The sequence below is a fragment of the Pseudophryne corroboree genome, chromosome 5 (genome assembly GCF_028390025.1).
Source record: "Pseudophryne corroboree isolate aPseCor3 chromosome 5, aPseCor3.hap2, whole genome shotgun sequence".
In the NCBI taxonomy this organism is placed as follows: Eukaryota; Metazoa; Chordata; class Amphibia; order Anura; family Myobatrachidae; genus Pseudophryne; species Pseudophryne corroboree.
In genome coordinates this window covers 280,928,788-280,949,126 of record NC_086448.1, presented here as the reverse complement: position 1 = coordinate 280,949,126, position 20,339 = coordinate 280,928,788, and the positions used below count along the sequence as shown (strand labels likewise).

The 20,339-nt window shown below is 49.0% G+C and overlaps 1 protein-coding gene across 1 annotated transcript in view; it reads right to left on the bottom strand.

The window, feature by feature from the left end:
* Nucleotides 1-20,339, bottom strand: part of TOPBP1 (DNA topoisomerase II binding protein 1) — a 238,014-nt gene that overhangs the window by 162,408 nt on the left and 55,267 nt on the right. The window contains exon 11 of the mRNA XM_063922375.1: nucleotides 9,608-9,927. Within this exon, the coding sequence (XP_063778445.1) occupies nucleotides 9,608-9,927 (320 nt within the window). The remainder of the gene's footprint in view (nucleotides 1-9,607; nucleotides 9,928-20,339) is intronic.

Genomic DNA, 20,339 nt, shown 5'->3' with positions numbered 1-20,339 from the left:
AGTGTTTACTTCCCCTTGAGTTTCACCGCCGCGGCTGTCCGTAATATCCCCTTCAGTAGATGGACCGCAGCTCCTCTACAGTAGACAAACTTCAGTAAAAGGACGGCGGCTCCCATTAAGCAAAAGGACTTTCGCGGCTCCGTCACGGACCATCCGGCGGGAAGTGATTATCTCCCCTTCAGTCCCGCTCCGCCTGTGTACAAGCCCGCTGCCTCCCTTCAGTGTTGTAAGAAAGCGGTAAAAATAACAGCGCGTCCTCTGCACCAAGCGATCCCGCTGTTAGTCTGCTGCACACACACACACACAATCACAGATAAGAGGGGGGGGGGGGGGGGGACGACACACTGCATATACATACATCATAATAGAAGGAACAGCCCAACGCTGCCAAGACGGATTGTGGTTGTCCTACCTTAACAGTGCCTCCTCGGATCCCGGGGGGCCATTCCAACCCGTTCGCTCACTGCATTTTAACGCAGCAGAGCGAACGGGTCCCTGCTGCGCAATGGTCGGGGCCGTAGTGCGCCTGCGGGATGGCCAAAGGCCGTAGCAGGACAGCGATCGCCCCTGCCTGATTGACAGGCAGAGGCGATCGATGGGCGGGAGGGGGCGAAACGGCGGCGTATGCCCACCGTTTTGTAGGCGCGGTCCGGCCAACGCAGGCGTGGTCGGACCAAACGGGGGGCGGGCCACAGCGGCTGCGTGACATCATACGCAGCCGCTGAAGGCCAGGGAGTGAGGAGTAGCTCCCGGGCCAGCACGCTAAAGCTGATGCCTTTGCACTTCTGCGAGGGGGGCCAGACTGACATGCGGGGCGGACTAGCCCCGTGCTGGGCATCCCCCCGCATATCAGGAAAGATGATCGTAGCTGTGCTAAGTTTAGCACAGCTACGATCAACTCGCAATGACCCCCCCTGTCCGGATAGAGAGCCCCAGTGACCTTAGTATGGTGACTATCCAGAGGTCATGTAGAGTGGGAACAAATTACTTAATCTAGCTAACCCCACTCTAGCTGTACCTGCCACCTGTATACAGGGACTAACTACCTCACCAAAAGCAAATAAAAGATACCTAACTAAAAGCTATAGGCAAAAAACTGTGCCTGTACTCCACAGGCACAAAACTAAAACTAAGGTGCTTGTTGTTCAGGCTGGAGATGGGAGGGGTCAGAGGGGGGAGGAGTTAGTTTCTATAGGTTCTGTGCCAAACTCCCTACCCACATACTCTAACCCATCAGTAAGTGCACAGCGTCCCCCAGATGGATGAAAGAGAAATATGTACAGTACACATTTCTCACTGCGCAACTATTCTAGTATTTCTTGACTATTTAGAAAATTCAATTAGCAGTGAGGTGGTCAAAGCTTGTTTAACGCAGGCTACAAACCAGCAGACACGATTTTCTGCTATTCAATAAGAAATCTGTTTTAACTTTACATGGGAGTTACACAAATTTTAAGGCACAAATATCTGGACACAATGCAGTACACCCTGGGAAACCCCTCCCAATGAATAATATATTATTTTAAATAAGAAAATCTGGCCAATAAAGACATGTCATTTTTCAGGTGAAAAATGGGTTAAATGATGGAAAATGTATGTTGATGTATTAGATTGCCGGAAAGCTGTTTTTGAACTTGAAGAGTTACAAGGGTTTTCTTTTCCAACTTTTTACAAAGTTGTATACAAACATTTAAAGATCACTCCAGACACACTTTGATGCACCTCAGATACTCAACTCCTTTTTAACTTGCTGAAACACACCTCATTTTTTTAAAAGTTGCAGAAATCAGCTATTTGACACAATTTAACTGCCTCAAATACTGAGCTATGGCCGATAACAGCCATCTACACTGTCCTGCTATCTTATTTGTCACTTTATTGGAGGTTTAGGGTGATACTTCACATAGGCTGCACACTGCATAGTTAATACACCACATCTGTGTTTCTAATTGACGCTTCATGAAAATATCCTGTGAAACATGCGCAATGTTAACTGGTATCTTACTGAATTGCCTCCTGTGTGGCAATTTCCCCACTCATCACGTCTGCATAGGGTTTCTCCAGGTACTCAACTTTCCTTTCACAGTCCATAAGCATAGTTAGGAAAGTAGGGACTTTAGACTGAAATCTCCATCAAGTCAGGGACTGATTCAATTGTTTAAATATCCTTTGTAAAGCGTTGCTTAATAGATTGGTAGTATAAAAAGGTTAATACGCGGGAGAATTATTATTGGCTATTCAATTTCCTTGAAATACTTTGTTGGAGCAATAATGCAACAAGGTGAGTCCTATTAGGAGAAAAGTGCTATATAAATATAATAATAATACTACTACTGGTTTTAAGTATATCTATGCTTCGCTACAGGTGACTTAATTAGTACTTCAGTCACTTTGAACTAACCATCTGTACTAATCCATGGTTATCTTTAAACGCTGGACTGTTAGGGTGCCTTGAGGACCAGGTTTGGGAACCACTGGCTTAACTTTAAATTAGACCGACAAAGGGAAGAAATGTAAAAAACAAAACAAAAACACACAAAACAAACACCCCTGAAAAAATAAGATTTTACTTACCGATAAATCTATTTCTCGTAGTCCGTAGTGGATGCTGGGACTCCGTCAGGACCATGGGGAATAGCGGCTCCGCAGGAGACAGGGCACAAAATTTAAAAGTTTGACCACTAGGTGGTGTGTACTGGCTCCTCCCCCTATGACCCTCCTCCAAGCCTCAGTTAGGATACTGTGCCCGGACGAGCGTACACAATAAGGAAGGATTTTGAATCCCGGGTAAGACTCAAACCAGCCACACCAATCACACCGTACAACTTGTGATCTGAACCCAGTTAACAGTATGATAACGTAGGAGTCTCTGAAAAGATGGCTCACAACAATAAACAACCCGATTTTTTTGTAACAATAACTATGTACAAGTATTGCAGACAATCCGCACTTGGGATGGGCGCCCAGCATCCACTACGGACTACGAGAAATAGAATTACCGGTGAGTAAAATCTTATTTTCTCCGACGTCCTAGTGGATGCTGGGACTCCGTCAGGACCATGGGGATTATACCAAAGCTCCCAAACGGGCGGGAGAGTGCGGATGACTCTGCAGCACCGAATGAGAGAACTCCAGGTCCTCCTTAGCCAGGGTATCAAATTTGTAGAATTTTACAAACGTGTTCTCCCCTGACCACGTAGCTGCTCGGCAGAGTTGTAATGCCGAGACCCCTCGGGCAGCCGCCCAAGATGAGCCCACCTTCCTTGTGGAGTGGGCCTTGACAGATTTAGGCTGTGGCAAGCCTGCCACAGAATGTGCCAGTTGAATTGTGCTACAAATCCAACGAGCAATCGTCTGCTTAGAAGCAGGAGCACCCAGCTTGTTGGGTGCATATAGTATAAACAGCGAGTCAGATTTTCTGACTCCAGCCGTCCTTGAAATATATATTTTCAATGCTCTGACAACGTCCAGCAACTTGGAATCCTCCAAATCGCTAGTAGCCGCAGGCACCACAATAGGCTGGTTCAGGTGAAACGCTGATACCACCTTAGGCAGAAAATGAGGACGCGTCCTCAATTCTGCCCTGTCCGAATGGAAAATCAGATATGGGCTTTTATATGATAAAGCTGCCAATTCTGACACTCTCCTGGCTGAAGCCAGAGCCAGTAGCATGGTTACTTTCCATGTAAGATATTTCAAATCTACCGATTTGAGTGGCTCAAACCAATGGGATTTGAGAAAATCCAAAACTACATTGAGATCCCACGGTGCCACTGGGGGCACAACCGGGGGCTGTATATGTAGTACTCCTTTTACAAAAGTCTGAACTTCAGGAACTGAAGCCAATTCTTTCTGGAAGAATATCGACAGGGCCGAAATATGAACCTTAATGGACCCTAATTTGAGGCCCATAGATAATCCTGTTTGCAGGAAATGTAGGAATCGACCCAGTTGAAATTCCTCTGTCGGGGCCTTCCTGGCCTCACACCATGCAACATATTTTCTCCAAATGCGGTGATAATGTTGTGCAGTCACCTCCTTCCTGGCTTTGACCAGGGTAGGGATGACCTCTTCCGGAATGCCTTTTTCCCTTAGGATCCGGCGTTCAACCGCCATGCCGTCAAACGCAGCCGCGGTAAGTCTTGGAATAGACACGGTCCCTGCTGAAGCAGGTCCCTTCTTAGAGGTAGAGGCCACGGATCTTCCGTGAGCATCTCCTGAAGTTCCGGGTACCAAGTCCTTCTTGGCCAGTCCGGAGCCACGAGTATCGTTCTTACTCCCCTTTGCCGTATAATCCTCAGTGCCTTGGGTATGAGAGGCAGAGGAGGGAACACATACACTGACTGGTACACCCATGGTGTTACCAGAGCGTCCACAGCTATTGCCTGAGGGTCTCTTGACCTGGCGCAATACCTGTCCAGTTTTTTGTTGAGGCGGGACGCCATCATGTCCACCATTGGTCTTTCCCAATGGACCACAATCATGTGGAAGACTTCTGGATGAAGTCCCCACTCTCCCGGGTGAAGATCGTGTCTGCTGAGGAAGTCTGCTTCCCAGTTGTCCACTCCCGGAATGAACACTGCTGACAGTGCTATCACATGATTTTCCGCCCAGCGAAGAATCCTTGCAGCTTCTGCCATTGCCCTCCTGCTTCTTGTGCCGCCCTGTCTGTTTACGTGGGCGACTGCCGTGATGTTGTCCGACTGGATCAACACCGGCTGACCCTGAAGCAGAGGTTTTGCCAGGCTTAGAGCATTGTAGATTGCTCTTAGCTCCAGTATATTTATGTGAAGAGACGTTTCCAGGCTTGACCACACGCCCTGGAAGTTTCTTCCTCGTGTGACCGCTCCCCAGCCTCTCAGGCTGGCATCCGTGGTCACTAGGACCCAGTTCTGTATGCCGAATCTGCGGCCCTCTAACAGATGAGTACTCTGCAACCACCATAGCAGAGAGACCCTTGTCCTTGTCGACAATTTTATCCGCTGATGCATCTGCAGATGCGATCCGGACCATTTGTCTAGCAGATCCCACTGAAAAATTTGTGCATGGAATCTGCCGAATGGAATCGCTTCGTAAGAAGCCACCATTTTTCCCAGGACTCTTGTGCATTGATGCACAGACACTGTCCCTGGTTTTAGGAGGTTCCTGACTAGTTCGGATAACTCCCTGGCTTTCTCCTCCGGAAGAAATACCTTTTTCTGAACAGTGTCCAGAATCATCCCTAGGAACAGCAGACGTGTCGTCGGGATCAGTTGGGATTTTGGAAAATTCAGAATCCACCCGTGCTGTTGGAGCACTACTTGAGTTAGTGCTACTCCGACCTCCAGCTGTTCTCTGGATCTTGCCCTTATCAGGAGATCGTCCAAGTAAGGGATAATTAATACGCCTTCTCTTCGAAGAAGAATCATCATTTCGGCCATTACCTTGGTAAAGACCCTGGGTGCCGTGGACAATCCAAACGGCAGCGTCTGAAACTGATCATGACAGTTTTGTACCACGAACCTGAGGTACCCTTGGTGTGAAGGGCAAATTGGGACATGAAGGTAAGCATCCTTGATGTCCAAGGACACCATAAAATCCCCCACTTCCAGATTCGCTATCACTGCTCTAAGTGACTCCATCTTGAACTTGAATTTTTGTATGTACAGGTTCAGAGATTTCAGATTTAGAATAGGTCTTACCAAGCCGTCCGGCTTCGGTACCACAAATAGCGTGGAGTAATACCCCTTTCCCTGTTGTAGAAGGGGTACCTTGACTATCACCTGCTGAGAATACAGCTTGTGAATGGCTTCCAATACCGTCGCCCTGTCGGAGGGAGACGTTGGCAAAGCAGACTTTTGGAACCGGCGAGGGGGAGACTTCTCGAATTCCAACCTGTAACCCTGAGATACTACCTGCAGGATCCAGGGGTCCACCTGCGAGTGAGCCCACTGTGCGCTGAAATTCTTGAGGCGACCCCCCACCGCCCCTGAGTCCGCTTGTAAGGTCCCAGCGTCATGCTGAGGCCTTTGCAGAAGCCGGGGAGGACTTCTGCTCCTGGGAAGGGGCTGCTTGGTGCAGTCTCTTACCCTTTCCTTTGCCTCGGGGCAAATATGAATGTCCTTTTGCTCGCTTGTTCTTATAGGAACGAAAGGACTGTGGCTGAAAAGACTGCGGCTTTTTCTGTTGGGAGGGGACTTGAGGTAAAAAGGTGGACTTCCCGGCTGTTGCCGTGGCTACCAAATCCGATAGACCGACCCCAAATAATTCCTCTCCTTTATACGGCAATACTTCCATATGCCGTTTGGAATCCGCATCGCCTGACCACTGTCGTGTCCATAGACTTCTTCTGGCAGATATGGACATCGCACTTACTCTTGATGCCAGAGTGCAGATATCTCTCTGTGCATCTCGCATATAAAGGAACGCATCCTTTAATTGCTCTATAGTCAATAAAATACTGTCCCTATCCAGGGTATCAATATTTTCAGTCAGGGAATCCGACCAAGCCACCCCAGCACTGCACATCCAGGCTGAGGCGATTGCTGGTCGCAGTATAACACCAGTATGTGTGTATATACTTTTTAGAGTATTTTCCAGCCTCCTATCAGCTGGATCCTTGAGGGCGGCCGTATCAGGAGACGGTAACGCCACTTGTTTGGATAAACGTGTGAGCGCCTTGTCCACCCTAGGGGGTGTTTCCCAGCGCGCCCTAACCTCTGGCGGGAAAGGGTATAATGCCAATAACTTCTTTGAAATTAGCAGTTTTTTATCAGGGGTAACCCACGCTTCATCACACACGTCATTCAATTCCTCTGATTCAGGAAAAACTACAGGTAGTTTTTTCAGACCCCACATAATACCCCTTTTTGTGGTACTTGCAGTATCAGAGATATGCAAAGCCTCCTTCATTGCCGTGATCATATAACGTGTGGCCCTACTGGAAAATACGTTTGTTTCTTCACCGTCGACACTGGATTCAGTGTCAGTGTCTGGGTCTGTGTCGACCGACTGAGGTAAAGGGCGTTTTACAGCCCCTGACGGTGTCTGAGACGCCTGGACAGGTACTAACTGGTTTGCCGGCTGTCTCATGTCGTCAACAGACTTTTGTAGCGTGCAGACACTATCCCGTAATTCCATAAACAAAGCCATCCATTCTGGTGTCGACTCCCTAGGGGGTGACATCACCATTACAGGCAATTGCTCCGCCTCCACGCCAACATCGTCCTCATACATGTCGACACACACGTACCGACACACAGCAGACACACAGGGAATGCTCTGATAGAAGACAGGACCCCACTAGCCCTTTGGGGAGACAGAGGGAGAGTTTGCCAGCACACACCCAAGCGCTATAAATATATATAGGGACAACCTTAATAAGTGTGTTCCCCTTTATAGCAGCTCAAATATTATAAATATCGCCAATAAGTGCCCCCCCCCCTCTGTTTTTACCCTGTTTCTGTAGTGCAGTGCAGGGGAGAGTCCTGGGAGCCTTCCTCGCAGCGGAGCTGGGCAGGAAAATGGCGCTGTGTGCTGAGGAGAATAGGCCCCGCCCCCTTTTCGGCGGGCTTCTTCTCCCGGTTTTTTTGAAACCTGGCAGGGGTTAAATACATCCATATAGCCCCAGGGGCTATATGTGATATTTTAGCCAGAATAGGTATATTACATTGCTGCCCAGGGCGCCCCCCCCAGCGCCCTGCACCCTCAGTGACCGCTGGTGTGAAGTGTGCGGAGAGCAATGGCGCACAGCTGCAGTGCTGTGCGCTACCTCATGAAGACTGAGACGTCTTCTGCCGCCGGTTTCTGGACCTCTTCTCTATTCGGCATCTGCAAGGGGGTCGGCGGCGCGGCTCCGGTGACCCATCCAGGCTGTACCTGTGATCGTCCCTCTGGAGCTAGTGTCCAGTAGCCTAAGAAGCAAATCCATCCTGCACGCAGGTGAGTTCACTTCTTCTCCCCTAAGTCCCTCGTTGCAGTGAGCCTGTTGCCAGCAGGACTCACTGAAAATAAAAAACCTAACAAACTTTTTCTAAGCAGCTCTTTAGGAGAGCCACCTAGATTGCACCCTGCTCGGACGGGCACAAAAACCTAACTGAGGCTTGGAGGAGGGTCATAGGGGGAGGAGCCAGTACACACCACCTAGTGGTCAAACTTTTAAATTTTGTGCCCTGTCTCCTGCGGAGCCGCTATTCCCCATGGTCCTGACGGAGTCCCAGCATCCACTAGGACGTCAGAGAAATATATAGTGCCGTAAAATAGATTTTCCTTAAAACAGAGCATCCAGAAGATGTTGCATGCAGAGGTCATCTTCTGAGGCCTAAGCCCTGTGTGCACAGGAGGTTGGTGTTGCCCTGTAGAACGCACTCAAAAGGTGTCAAGCCAATTAGATGGGATGGGTGTGATCTGCCATAGCATTTCAATGCCAGCAAAGGAACAGCATCTCACACCCCTTGCAGGCCGAATTCAGCCGAGATCCCCATATGGGGCCACGAATAGCTCTGTGTGAGTTCGGGCTGCCATAAACTGTGCCGGTTGCCTTGCTAACTCAAAGGTGTACTGCAGATTCCATAGACTGTCAGAGACCAGACCTCTTGATAAGTTGAAAGTATGCAAACTTCAGAAATCATTGGAAGTTGAGCAAACAAAGATGATGCCAAGGCTTCCTTTTCTTACTCCTGAATGGATTGCCTTGAAGTATATGCATTATAATTCCTGGAAACTGATTTCAAGTGCTGTTGAGAGGAAGTTAAACCTCTTGTTCTCTGGTCTTGATGAAAAGTGATCTCAACAGTAAGTCTTGCCAAATAACTGATTGTGGTTCCACCACCTAAACATGCAAACAGTCCTCTGTCCTCTCCACTGAAACCATACCCCTGGCAGAAAGGGTAATCTTGTCTATGGACGCCTCACAAAGAAATTTTACTTTGTACTTTTTGTAATGATTTTTATGAAAAACACAATTTCTACTTTCCTAATTCTACCCTCTCTAAACTTCCCTGTAGTCTTAATTGTAGGGATGGAGAAGGAGAGTTATAGGCTGTTGGCCACAGAACACTTATCTGCTTACATGCACACTGCTGCCTCAGAGACACTGTGTAGTGTTCAAGGGGATACTTTTTATTGGACATTCTAGCTGAGAATTGTGCAAAAGGAGGAGCAGTGCTGGAACCTCCCCCTAAGGCCTCGCAAGAATGGAAGACCTAAGCCTCCACAGTTGAACTGCCTGTAACAGGCAGCTGTCCCTGAGCCTACTTACCAGTGCCAGCAGGTGACCGTGAGTTTTGTCCATCTTCCTGCTCCTTGATAATAAAACACTTAAACACTATAAAAATAAGCAAGGCTAACATCCCAGCATAAAGGAATGCCATCTCATGCTGGCTCATACAATCGGGGTATCGAGTTGTAGGAGCAAGAGTTTAAGCAGCAGTCTTGAAAAAGTGCCAGACTCCTCACACCATATACTATTTTCACCAGTACACCCAAGAATGAGTTTTTGCATTAGGTTGTTTTATAAAAGTACAATGACATCTACTAGAAAAGTATGAACTTGTTGCTATCTGGCATTATTAAAAGGCTATGATAATTTAAGATACTGTTTAAAATGTTATTAGATGTTGTTTCTTACCAACCAGGCATTAGTCACAACTTCTCCAACTGTAGCCTCCACTTCACAGCCCAATAAAGGCACCAAAGCATAATCAGCGATGATTCTCTTCTGTGTAGATAGCACTTTCCCATCATTCTTCTTTATTATGTCTATGATACAAGCTTCATCTTCCTCAACAAAACCCAGCACCAAAAATTTTTTACTACTGAACAATCCACCACCAATGATTGTGGAAGATTCACCCAGACCACTCTGGTTTGCGTAAGAGGGTAGATCATCCTGCATGCTTGAATTGGATAGGTTCTTCTGATTGCTACTTTCACCATTCCTTGGATCAACTAGAATAGCAGATAAAAATAAGAATTTACTCACCGGTAATTCTATTTCTCGTAGTCCGTAGTAGATGCTGGGACTCCGTAAGGACCATGGGGAATAGCGGCTCCGCAGGAGACTGGGCACAACTAAAAGAAAGCTTTAGACTACTGGTGTGCACTGGCTCCTCCCACTATGACCCTCCTCCAGACTTCAGTTAGGATACTGTGCCCGGAAGAGCTGACACAATAAGGAAGGATTTTGAATCCCGGGTAAGACTCATACCAGCCACACCAATCACACCGTATAACTCGTGATACAATACCCAGTTAACAGTATGATAACAACTGAGCCTCTCAACAGATAACTCAACAATAACCCTTTAGTTAAACAATAACTATATACAAGTATTGCAGACAATCCGCACTTGGGATGGGCGCCCAGCATCCACTACGGACTACGAGAAATAGAATTACCGGTGAGTAAATTCTTATTTTCTCTGACGTCCTAAGTGGATGCTGGGACTCCGTAAGGACCATAGGGATTATACCAAAGCTCCCAAACGGGCGGGAGAGTGCGGATGACTCTGCAGCACCGAATGGGCAAACTCTAGGTCCTCCTCAGCCAGGGTGTCAAACTTGTAAAATTTATCAAATGTGTTTGACCCCGACCAAGTAGCTGCTCGGCAAAGTTGTAGAGCCGAGACCCCTCGGGCAGCCGCCCAAGAGCCCACCTTCCTCGTGGAATGGGCTTTCACTGATTTAGGATGCGGCAGTCCAGCCGCAGAATGTGCAAGCTGAATCGTACTACAGATCCAGCGAGCAATAGTCTTCTTTGAAGCAGGTGCACCCAACTTGATGGGCACATACAGGATAAATAGCGAGTCAGTCTTTCTGACTCCAGCTGTCCTGGAAACATACATTTTCAGGGCCCTGACTACGTCCAACAACTTGGAAGCCTCCAAGTCTTTAGTAGCCGCAGGCACCACGATAGGTTGGTTCAGATGAAAGGCTGATACCACCTTAGGGAGAAATTGGGGACGAGTCCTCAATTCTGCCCGATCCATATGGAAAATCAGATAAGAGCTTTTACATGACAAAGCCGCCAATTCTGACACACGCCTGGCCGAAGCCAAGGCCAACAACATGACCACTTTCCACGTGAGATACTTCAATTCCACGGTTTTAAGTGGCTCAAACCAATGTGACTTTAGGAAATCCAACACCACGTTGAGATCCCAAGGTGCCACTGGAGGCACAAAAGGGGGCTGAATATAAAGCACTCCCTTAACAAAAGTTTGAACTTCAGGTAGTGAAGCCAGTTCTCTCTGGAAGAAAATCGATAGAGCCGAAATCTGGACCTTAATGGAACCCAATTTTAGGCCCATAGTCACCCCTGACTGTAGGAAGTGCAGGAAACGGCCCAGCTGAAATTCTTCCGTTGGGGCCTTCCTGGCCTCACACCACGCAACATATTTTCGCCATATGCGGTGATAATGGTTTGCGGTTACTTCTTTCCTAGCTTTAATCAGCGTAGGAATGACTTCCTCCGGAATGCCCTTTTCCTTCAGGATCCGGTGTTCAACCGCCATGCCGTCAAACGCAGCAAGTCTTGGAACAGACAGGGCCCCTGCTGCAGCAGGTCCTGTCTGAGCGGCAGAGGCCATGGGTCCTCTGAGATCATTTCTTGAAGTTCCGGGTACCAAGCTCTTCTTGGCCAATCCGGAACAATGAGTATAGTTCTTACTCCTCTTCTCCTTATTATCCTCAGTACCTTTGGTATGAGAGGAAGAGGAGGGAACACATAAACCGACCGGTACACCCACGGTGTCACTAGAGCGTCCACAGCTATCGCCTGCGGGTCCCTTGACCTGGCGCAATATCTTTCTAGCTTTTTGTTTAGGCGGGACGCCATCATGTCCACCTGTGGCCTTTCCCAACGGTTTACAATCAGTTGGAAGACTTCTGGATGAAGTCCCCACTCTCCCGGGTGGAGGTCGTGCCTGCTGAGGAAGTCTGCTTCCCAGTTGTCCACTCCCGGAATGAACACTGCTGACAGTGCTAACACGTGATTTTCCGCCCATTGGAGAATCCTTGTGGCTTCTGCCATCGCCGTCCTGCTTCTCGTGCCGCCCTGTCGGTTTACATGGGCGACCGCCGTGATGTTGTCTGACTGGATCAGTACCGGCTGGTTTTGAAGCAGGGGTTTTGCCTGACTTAGGGCATTGTAAATGGCCCTCAGTTCCAGAATATTTATGTGTAGGGAAGTCTCCTGACTTGACCATAGTCCTTGGAAGTTTCTTCCCTGTGTGGCTGCCCCCCCAGCCTCGAAGGCTGGCATCTGTGGTCACCAGGACCCAGTCCTGTATGTCGAATCTGCGGCCCTCTTGAAGATGAGCACTCTGCAGCCACCACAGCAGAGACACCCTGGTCCTTGGAGACAGGGTTATCAGCCGATGCATCTGAAAATGCAATCCGGACCACTTGTCCAACAGGTCCCACTGAAAGGTTCTTGCATGAAATCTGCCGAATGGAATTGCTTAGTAGGAAGCTACCATCTTTCCCAGGATCCACGTGCAGTGATGCACCGACACCTGTTTTGGTTTTAGGAGGCCTCTGACTAGAGATGACAGCTCCTTGGCCTTCTCCTCCGGGAGAAACACTTTTTTCTGCTCTGTGTCCAGAACCATCCCCAGGAACAGTAGACGTGTCGTAGGGACCAGCTGTGACTTTGGAATATTTAGAATCCAGCCGTGCTGTTGTAGCACCTCCCAAGATAGTGCTACCCCGACCCACAACTGCTCCCTGGACCTCGCCTTTATCAGGAGATCGTCCAAGTACGGGATAATTAAAACTCCCTTCTTTCGAAGGAGAATCATCATTTCGGCCATTACCTTGGTAAAGACCCTCGGAGCCGTGGATAGACCGAACGGCAACGTCTGGAATTGGTAATGACAATCCTGTACCACAAATCTGAGGTACTCCTGGTGAGGATGGTAAATGGGGACATGCAGGTAAGCATCCTTGATGTCCAGCGATACCATGTAATCCCCCTCGTCCAGGCTTGCAATAACCGCCCTGAGCGATTCCATCTTGAACTTGAATTTTTTTATATATGTGTTCAAGGATTTCAAATTTAAAATGGGTCTCACCGAACCGTCCGGTTTCGGTACCACAAACATTGTGGAATAGTAACCCCGTCCTTGTTGAAGTAGGGGCACTTTTACTATCACCTGCTGGGAATACAGCTTGTGAATTGCCTCTATCACTGCCTCCCTGCCTGAGGGAGTTGTTGGCAAGGCAGATTTGAGGAAATGGCGGGGGGGAGACGTCTCGAATTCCAGCTTGTACCCCTGAGATACTACTTGAAAGATCCAGGGATCCACCCGTGAGCGAGCCCACTGATCGCTGAAATTTTTGAGACGGGCCCCCACCGTACCTGGCTCCGCCTGTGGAGCCCCAGCGTCATGCGGCGGACTTGGAGGAAGCGGGGGAGGACTTTTGCTCCTGGGAACTGGCTGTATGCTGCAGCTTTTTCCCTCTACCTCTGGGCAGAAAGGACGCGCCTTTAACCCGCTTGCCCTTATGGGGCCGAAAGGACTGTACCTGATAATACGGTGCTTTCTTTGGCTGTGAGGGAACATGGGGTAAAAATGCAGATTTCCCAGCAGTTGCTGTGGAAACTAGGTCCGAGAGACCATCCCCGAACAACTCCTCACCTTTATAAGGCAAAACTTCCATGTGCCTTTTTGAGTCTGCATCACCTGTCCACTGCCGAGTCCATAACCCTCTCCTGGCAGAAATGGACATTGCACTTATTTTAGATGCCAGCCGGCAAATATCCCTCTGTGCATCTCTCATGTATAAGACTGCGTCTTTAATATGCTCTACGGTTAGCAATAGTGTCCCTGTCTAGGGTATCAATATTTTCCGACAGGGAATCTGACCACGCAGCTGCAGCACTGCACATCCATGCTGAAGCAATAGCTGGTCTCAGTATAATACCTGTGGGTGTGTATATACAGACTTCAGGATAGCCTCCTGCTTTCTATCAGCAGGTTCCTTTAAGGCGGCCGTATCCGGAGACGGTAGTGCCACCTTCTTTGACAAGCGTGTGAGCGCTTTATCCACCCTAGGGGATGTTTCCCAACGTGACCTATCCTCTGGCGGGAAAGGGTACGCCATTAGTAACCTTTTAGAAATTATTAGTTTCTTATCGGGGGAAGCCCACGCTTCTTCACACACTTCATTTAATTCCTCAGATGGAGGAAAAACTACTGGTAATCTTTTCTCTCCAAACATAATACCCTTTTTTGTGGTACCGGGGGTAACATCAGAGATGTGCAACACATTTTTCATTGCCTCAATCATGTAACGTGTGGCCCTATTGGAAGTTACATTAGTCTCATAGTCGTCGACACTGGAGTCAGTATCCGTGTCGACATCTGTGTCTGCCATCTGAGGTAGCGGGCGTTTTAGAACCTCTGATGGCTTTTGAGACGCCTGGGCAGGCACAGGCTGAGAAGCCGGCTGTCCCATATTTGGTATGTCGTCAAACCTTTTATGTAAGGAGTCGACACTGTCACGTAGTTCCTTCCACATAACCATCCACTCAGGTGTCGGCCCCGCAGGGGGTGACATCACATTTATAGGCATCTGCTCCGCCTCCACATAAGTCTCATCAAACATGTCGACACCGCCGTACCGACACACCGCATACACACAGGGAATGCTCTGACAGAGGACAGGACCCCACAAAGCCCTTTGGGGAGACAGAGAGAGAGTATGCCAGCACACACCAGAGCTATATAACACAGGGATCCCACTATAAATGAGTGTTTTTTCCCTTATAGCTGCTTATATTATATATACTGCGCCTAAATTTAGTGCCCCCCCCTCTCTTTTTTACCCTTATGTAGCTTGACACTGCAGGGGAGAGCCAGGGAGCGTCCTTCCAGCGGAGCTGTGAGGGAAAAATGGCGCCAGTGTGCTGAGGGAGGTAGCCCCGCCCCTTTTCCGGCGGACTTCTCCCGCTTTTTCAGGAATTCTGGCAGGGGTATTTTCACACCTATATAGCCTTCCTGACTATATATGGTGTAGATTTGCCAGCCAAGGTGTATTATATTGCCCTCAGGGCGCCCCCCCCCCAGCGCCCTGCACCCATCAGTGACCGGAGTGTGAGGTGTGCATGAGGAGCAATGGCGCACAGCTGCAGTGCTGTGCGCTACCTTGTTGAAGACAGAAGTCTTCTGCCGCCGATTTTCCGGAACACTTCTCGCTTCTGGCTCTGTAAGGGGGCCGGCGGCGCGGCTCCGGGACCGAACGATCGAGGTTGGGTCCTGTGTTCGATCCCTCTGGAGCTAATGGTGTCCAGTAGCCTAGGAAGCCCAAGCTACCTCCAGTCAGGTAGGTTCGCTTCTTCTCCCCTTAGTCCCTCGCTGCAGTGAGTCTGTTGCCAGCAGATCTCACTGTAAAATAAAAAACCTAAATATACTTTCTTTCTAGGAGCTCAGGAGAGCCCCTAGTGTGCATCCAGCTCAGCCGGGCACAAGATTCTAACTGGAGTCTGGAGGAGGGTCATAGTGGGAGGAGACAGTGCACACCAGTAGTCTAAAGCTTTCTTTTAGTTGTGCCCAGTCTCCTGCGGAGCCGCTATTCCCCATTATCCTTACGGAGTCCCAGCATCCACTTAGGACGTCAGAGAAATAGGATTTTAATACCTACCGGTAAATCCTTTTCTCTTAGTCCGTAGAGGATGCTGGGGATGCTTCAAGAACCATGGGGTATAGACGGGATCCGCAGGAGACATGGGCACACTATAAGACTTTGAATGGGTGTGAACTTGCTCCTCCCTCTATGCCCCTCCTCCAGACTCCAGTTATAGGAACTGTGCCCAGGGAGACGGACATTTCGAGGAAAAGGATTTATTTAATTATTTAAAACTAAGGTGAGATACATACCAGCTCACACCACTAACACGCCGTACAACATGGCATTCAACAACAATGCATGCAACGGCATGACCAACAACAGTCACAGATTGACTGAACTCCACGCAACATGAGCGTAACTATAACCAAACTGCAGATACGGCCCGCACTGGGACGGGCGCCCAGCATCCTCTACGGACTAAGAGAAAAGGATTTACCGGTAGGTATTAAAATCCTATTTTCTCATACGTCCTAGAGGATGCTTCAAAGAACCATGTGGTTTATACCAAAGCTCTAGAACGGGCGGGAGAGTCGGATGACTCTGCAGCACCAATTGACCAAACAAGAGGTCCTCCTCAGCCAGAGTATCAAACTTGTAAAACTTCGCAAAGGTGTTTGAACCCGACCAAGTAGCAGCTCGGCAAAGTTGTAACGCCGAGACTCCCCGGGCAGCCGCCCAGGATGAGCCCACCTTTCTGGTAGAATGGGCTTTCACCGATTTCGGTAACTGCAATCCTGCCGTAGAATGAGCCTGCTGAACCGTATTACAAATCCAGCGCGCAATAGTCTGCTTAGAAGCAGGAGCCCCAATCTTGTTGGGAGCCCACAGGACAAACAGAGCCTCTGTTTTCCTAATCTGCGCCGTTCTGGCGACATAGATCTTCAAAGCTCTGACCACATCGAGAGACTTTGACTCTGCCAAGGCGTCAGTAGCCACTGGCACCACAATTGGCTGGTTAATATGAAATGATGAAACCACTTTTGGAAAAAATTGCTGGCGGGTTCTCAACTCCACTCTATCAGCATGGAAAATCAAATAAGGGCTTTTGTGAGACAAAGCCGCCAACTCAGACACTCGCCTTGCAGACGCCAAGGCCAACAACAATTTTAACTCAACCTTGCGCAAAGATTCAAACCAATGTGATTGCAAAAATTGCAACACCACGTTAAGGTCCCATGGTGCCACTGGGGGCACAAAGGGAGGTTGGATGTGCAGCACGCCTTTTACGAAGGTCTGAACTTCTGGAAGGGAGGCCAATTCTTTTTGAAAAAAGATCGACAAGGCCGAAATCTGTACTTTAATAGAGCCTAACTTTAGGCCTGCATCCACACCTGCTTGTAGGAAATGGAGCAAATGCCCCAGGTGAAATTCTTCCGTAGGAGCCTTCTTGGATTCACACCAAGACACATATTTTCTCCAAATACGGTGGTAATGCTTTGCCGTCACTTCTTTTCTAGCCTGAAGTAGTGTAGGAATGACTTTACTGGGAATACCCTTTCGGGCTAGGATTTGGCGTTCAACCGCCACGCTGTCAAACGCAGCCGCGGTAAGTCCTGATACACGCACGGCCCCTGTTGTAACAGGTCCTCCCAAAGAGGAAGAGGCCAGGGATCTTCTATGAACAATTCCTGAAGATCTGGATACCAAGCCCTTTTTGGCCAATCTGGAACAATGAGGATCGCCTGAATCCTTGTTCTTCTTATAATTTATCACCTTTGGAATGAGTGGAAGTGGAGGGAACACATAGACCGACTGAAACACCCACGGTGTCACTAGGGCGTCTACCGCTATCGCCTGAGGGTCCCTCGACCTGGAACAAAATCTCTGAAGTTTCTTGTTGAGGCGGGACGCCATCATGTCCACTTGAGGAACTCCCCAACGACTTGTCACTTCTGCAAAGACCTCTTGATGAAGACCCCACTCTCCTGGATGGAGATAGTTTCTGCTGAGGAAGTCTGCTTCCCAGTTGTCCACTCCTGGAATGAAGACCGCTGACAGAGCGCTGGCATGTCTTTCCGCCCAGTGAAGAATCTTCGTGGCCGAGGCCATCGCCGCTCTGCTTTTTGTTCCGCCTTGGCGGTTTATGTACGCCACCGCTGTCACGTTATCTGACTGAATCAAGACCGGCCTACCTTGAAGAAGATGTTCTGCTTGCAGTATGCCGTTGTAGATGGCTCTTAATTCCAGAATGTTTATGTGTAGACAAGCTTCCTGGCTTGACCACTTTTCCTGAAAGTTTCTGTGTGACTGCTCCCCAGCTCGAAGGCTTGCATCCGTGGTCACCAGGATCCAATCCTGAATCCCGAACCTGCGTCCCTCCAGAAGGTGAGAACTGTGCAGCCACCACAGAAGGGAAATTCTGGTCCTGGGAGATAGAATTATTTTCCGGTGCATGTCCAGGTGAGACCCGGACCACTGGTCCAGCAGGTTCCACTGAAACACCCTGCAACATTCTTCAACAATTGCTCCTTGGACCTCGCCTTTATGAGGAGATCGTCCAAGTACGGGATAATTGTGATTCCCTGCTTGCGCAGCAGAACCATCATCTCCGCCATTACCTTGGTGAAAATCCTCGGAGCCGTGGACAGACCAAACGGCAACGTCTGAAATTGGTAATGACAATCCTGCACAGCAAAGCCTGATGTGGAGGATATATGGGGACATGTAAGTAGGCATCTTTTATGTCGACCGACACCATAAAATCCCCCTCCTCCAGACTGGAGATCACTGCTCGTAGAGACTCCATCTTGAACTTGAATCTTTTCAGAAAGACATTGAGGGATTTTAGGTTTAGAATCGGTCTGACTGAGCCATCTGGCTTCGGGACGACGAACAGGCTCGAATAAAACCCTTCCCCCTGTTGAGACGGGGGCACCGTGACAATCACTTGATTTTGACACAACTTTAGTATTGCAGCGCTTACTAGCTCCCTTTCTGGAATAGAAGATGGCAAGGCCGATTTGAAAAATCGGTGAGGGGGCACGTCTTGAAACTCCAACTTATACCCCTGGGTTACTAAGTCTACTATCCAAGGATCCAGGTCCGAGTGCACCCAGACCTGACTGAAGAGTTTGAGACGTGCCCCCACTGGTGTGGACTCCCGCAACGGAGCCCCAGCGTCATGCGGTGGATTTGGTAGAAGCCGGAGAGGACTTCTGCTCTTGGGAACTTGCCGCCGCCTGCGACCTCTTTCCCCTTCCTCTTCCTCTCGCAGCAAGGAAGGAGAACCCTAGTCTTTTTTTGAATTTATTGGGCCGAAAGGACTGCATCTGATAGTGGGGCATTTTCTTCTGTTGTGCTGGAACATAAGGTAAAAATGATGACTTACCCCGCGGTAGCCGTAGACACCAGGTCAGTGAGGCCTTCGCCAAACAAGACCCTACCGTTAAACGGTAACGACTCCATCGCCTTCTTAGAGTCAGCGTCAGCATTCCATTGATGAATCCACAACGCTCTCCTAGCCGAGACCACCATGGCATTGGCCCTTGATCCCAAAAGGCCAATATCCCTTACAGCTTCTTTTAAATATGCTACAGCGTCCCTGATGTGACCCAGAGTCAAAAGCACACTCTCTCTGTCTAGGGAATCTACCCCAGATGATAAGTAATCTGCCCACCGTTCAATAGCGCTACTCATCCATGCCGCAGCAACGGCAGGCCTGAGTAGCGACCCCGTAGTGACAAATAGATTTCAGTGTATTTTCCTGCTTACGATCCGCAGGATCCTTTAGGGCTGCCGTGTCAGGGGACGGGAGCGCCACTTTTTTGGATAGACGCGACAAAGCCTTGTCTACCGTGGGGATTGACTCCCACCTTTCCCTGTCCCAGAAGGGAACAGATATGCCACTGGAATTCTTTTGGGAACATGAATCCTTTTGTCAGGATTTTCCCAAGCTTTTTCAAAAAGTGCATTCAGCTCATGAGAGGGAGGAAACGTTACCTCAGGTTTCTTTCCTTTATACATACAGACCCTAGTATCAGGAACAGTGGGGTCCTCAGTGAGATGTAAAACATATTTTATTGCCACAATCATGTACTGAATACTCTTAGCCAGTTTTGGATGTAATCTGGCATCACTATAGTCGACACTGGAATCAGAGTCCGTGCCGGTATCGGCTATCTGGGTAAATGGCCGTTTCTGTGACCCGAAGGAGCCTGAACCTGTGACAAAGCATCCTCCATGTCTGGTTCTTAGACTCAGATTTATCAAATCTCTTAGCTAACTTAGTCACATTTGCGTTTAAAACACTTAACATAGTCACCCAATCATCTGTCGGCAGTGCCGACACTGCCACTCTCACAGAATTGTCTGTCCCCACTCCAGCCTTCTCCTGGGAAGAGCATTCAGCCTCAGACATGTCGACACACACACACGTACCGACACAACCACACTGGGGCTATAGGAGACAGACCCACGCTAAAGCCTGCCAGAGAGAGTTCTGCCAGCTCACACCTTGCGCCTATCCTGGTACTGAGGCCAGTAATAAGACTGCCCAGACCTGCTAGCGCTTTTTTTTATATAAAATAAATCACCAAATTTTCAACACCCCCCCCGTTTTGCACCCTGTTACTTGCACAGTGTGGAGGTCAGGGCCAGCATCTCTGCAGCCTTCTGTGAAGAGAAAAAATGGCGCTGGCCAGAGCTGTGCGGGCTAAGCCCCGCCCACTACATGTCGCGCTTCCGTCCAGCTCAAAATCTTTATACTGGCGGGGGTCCCTTAACTAGTG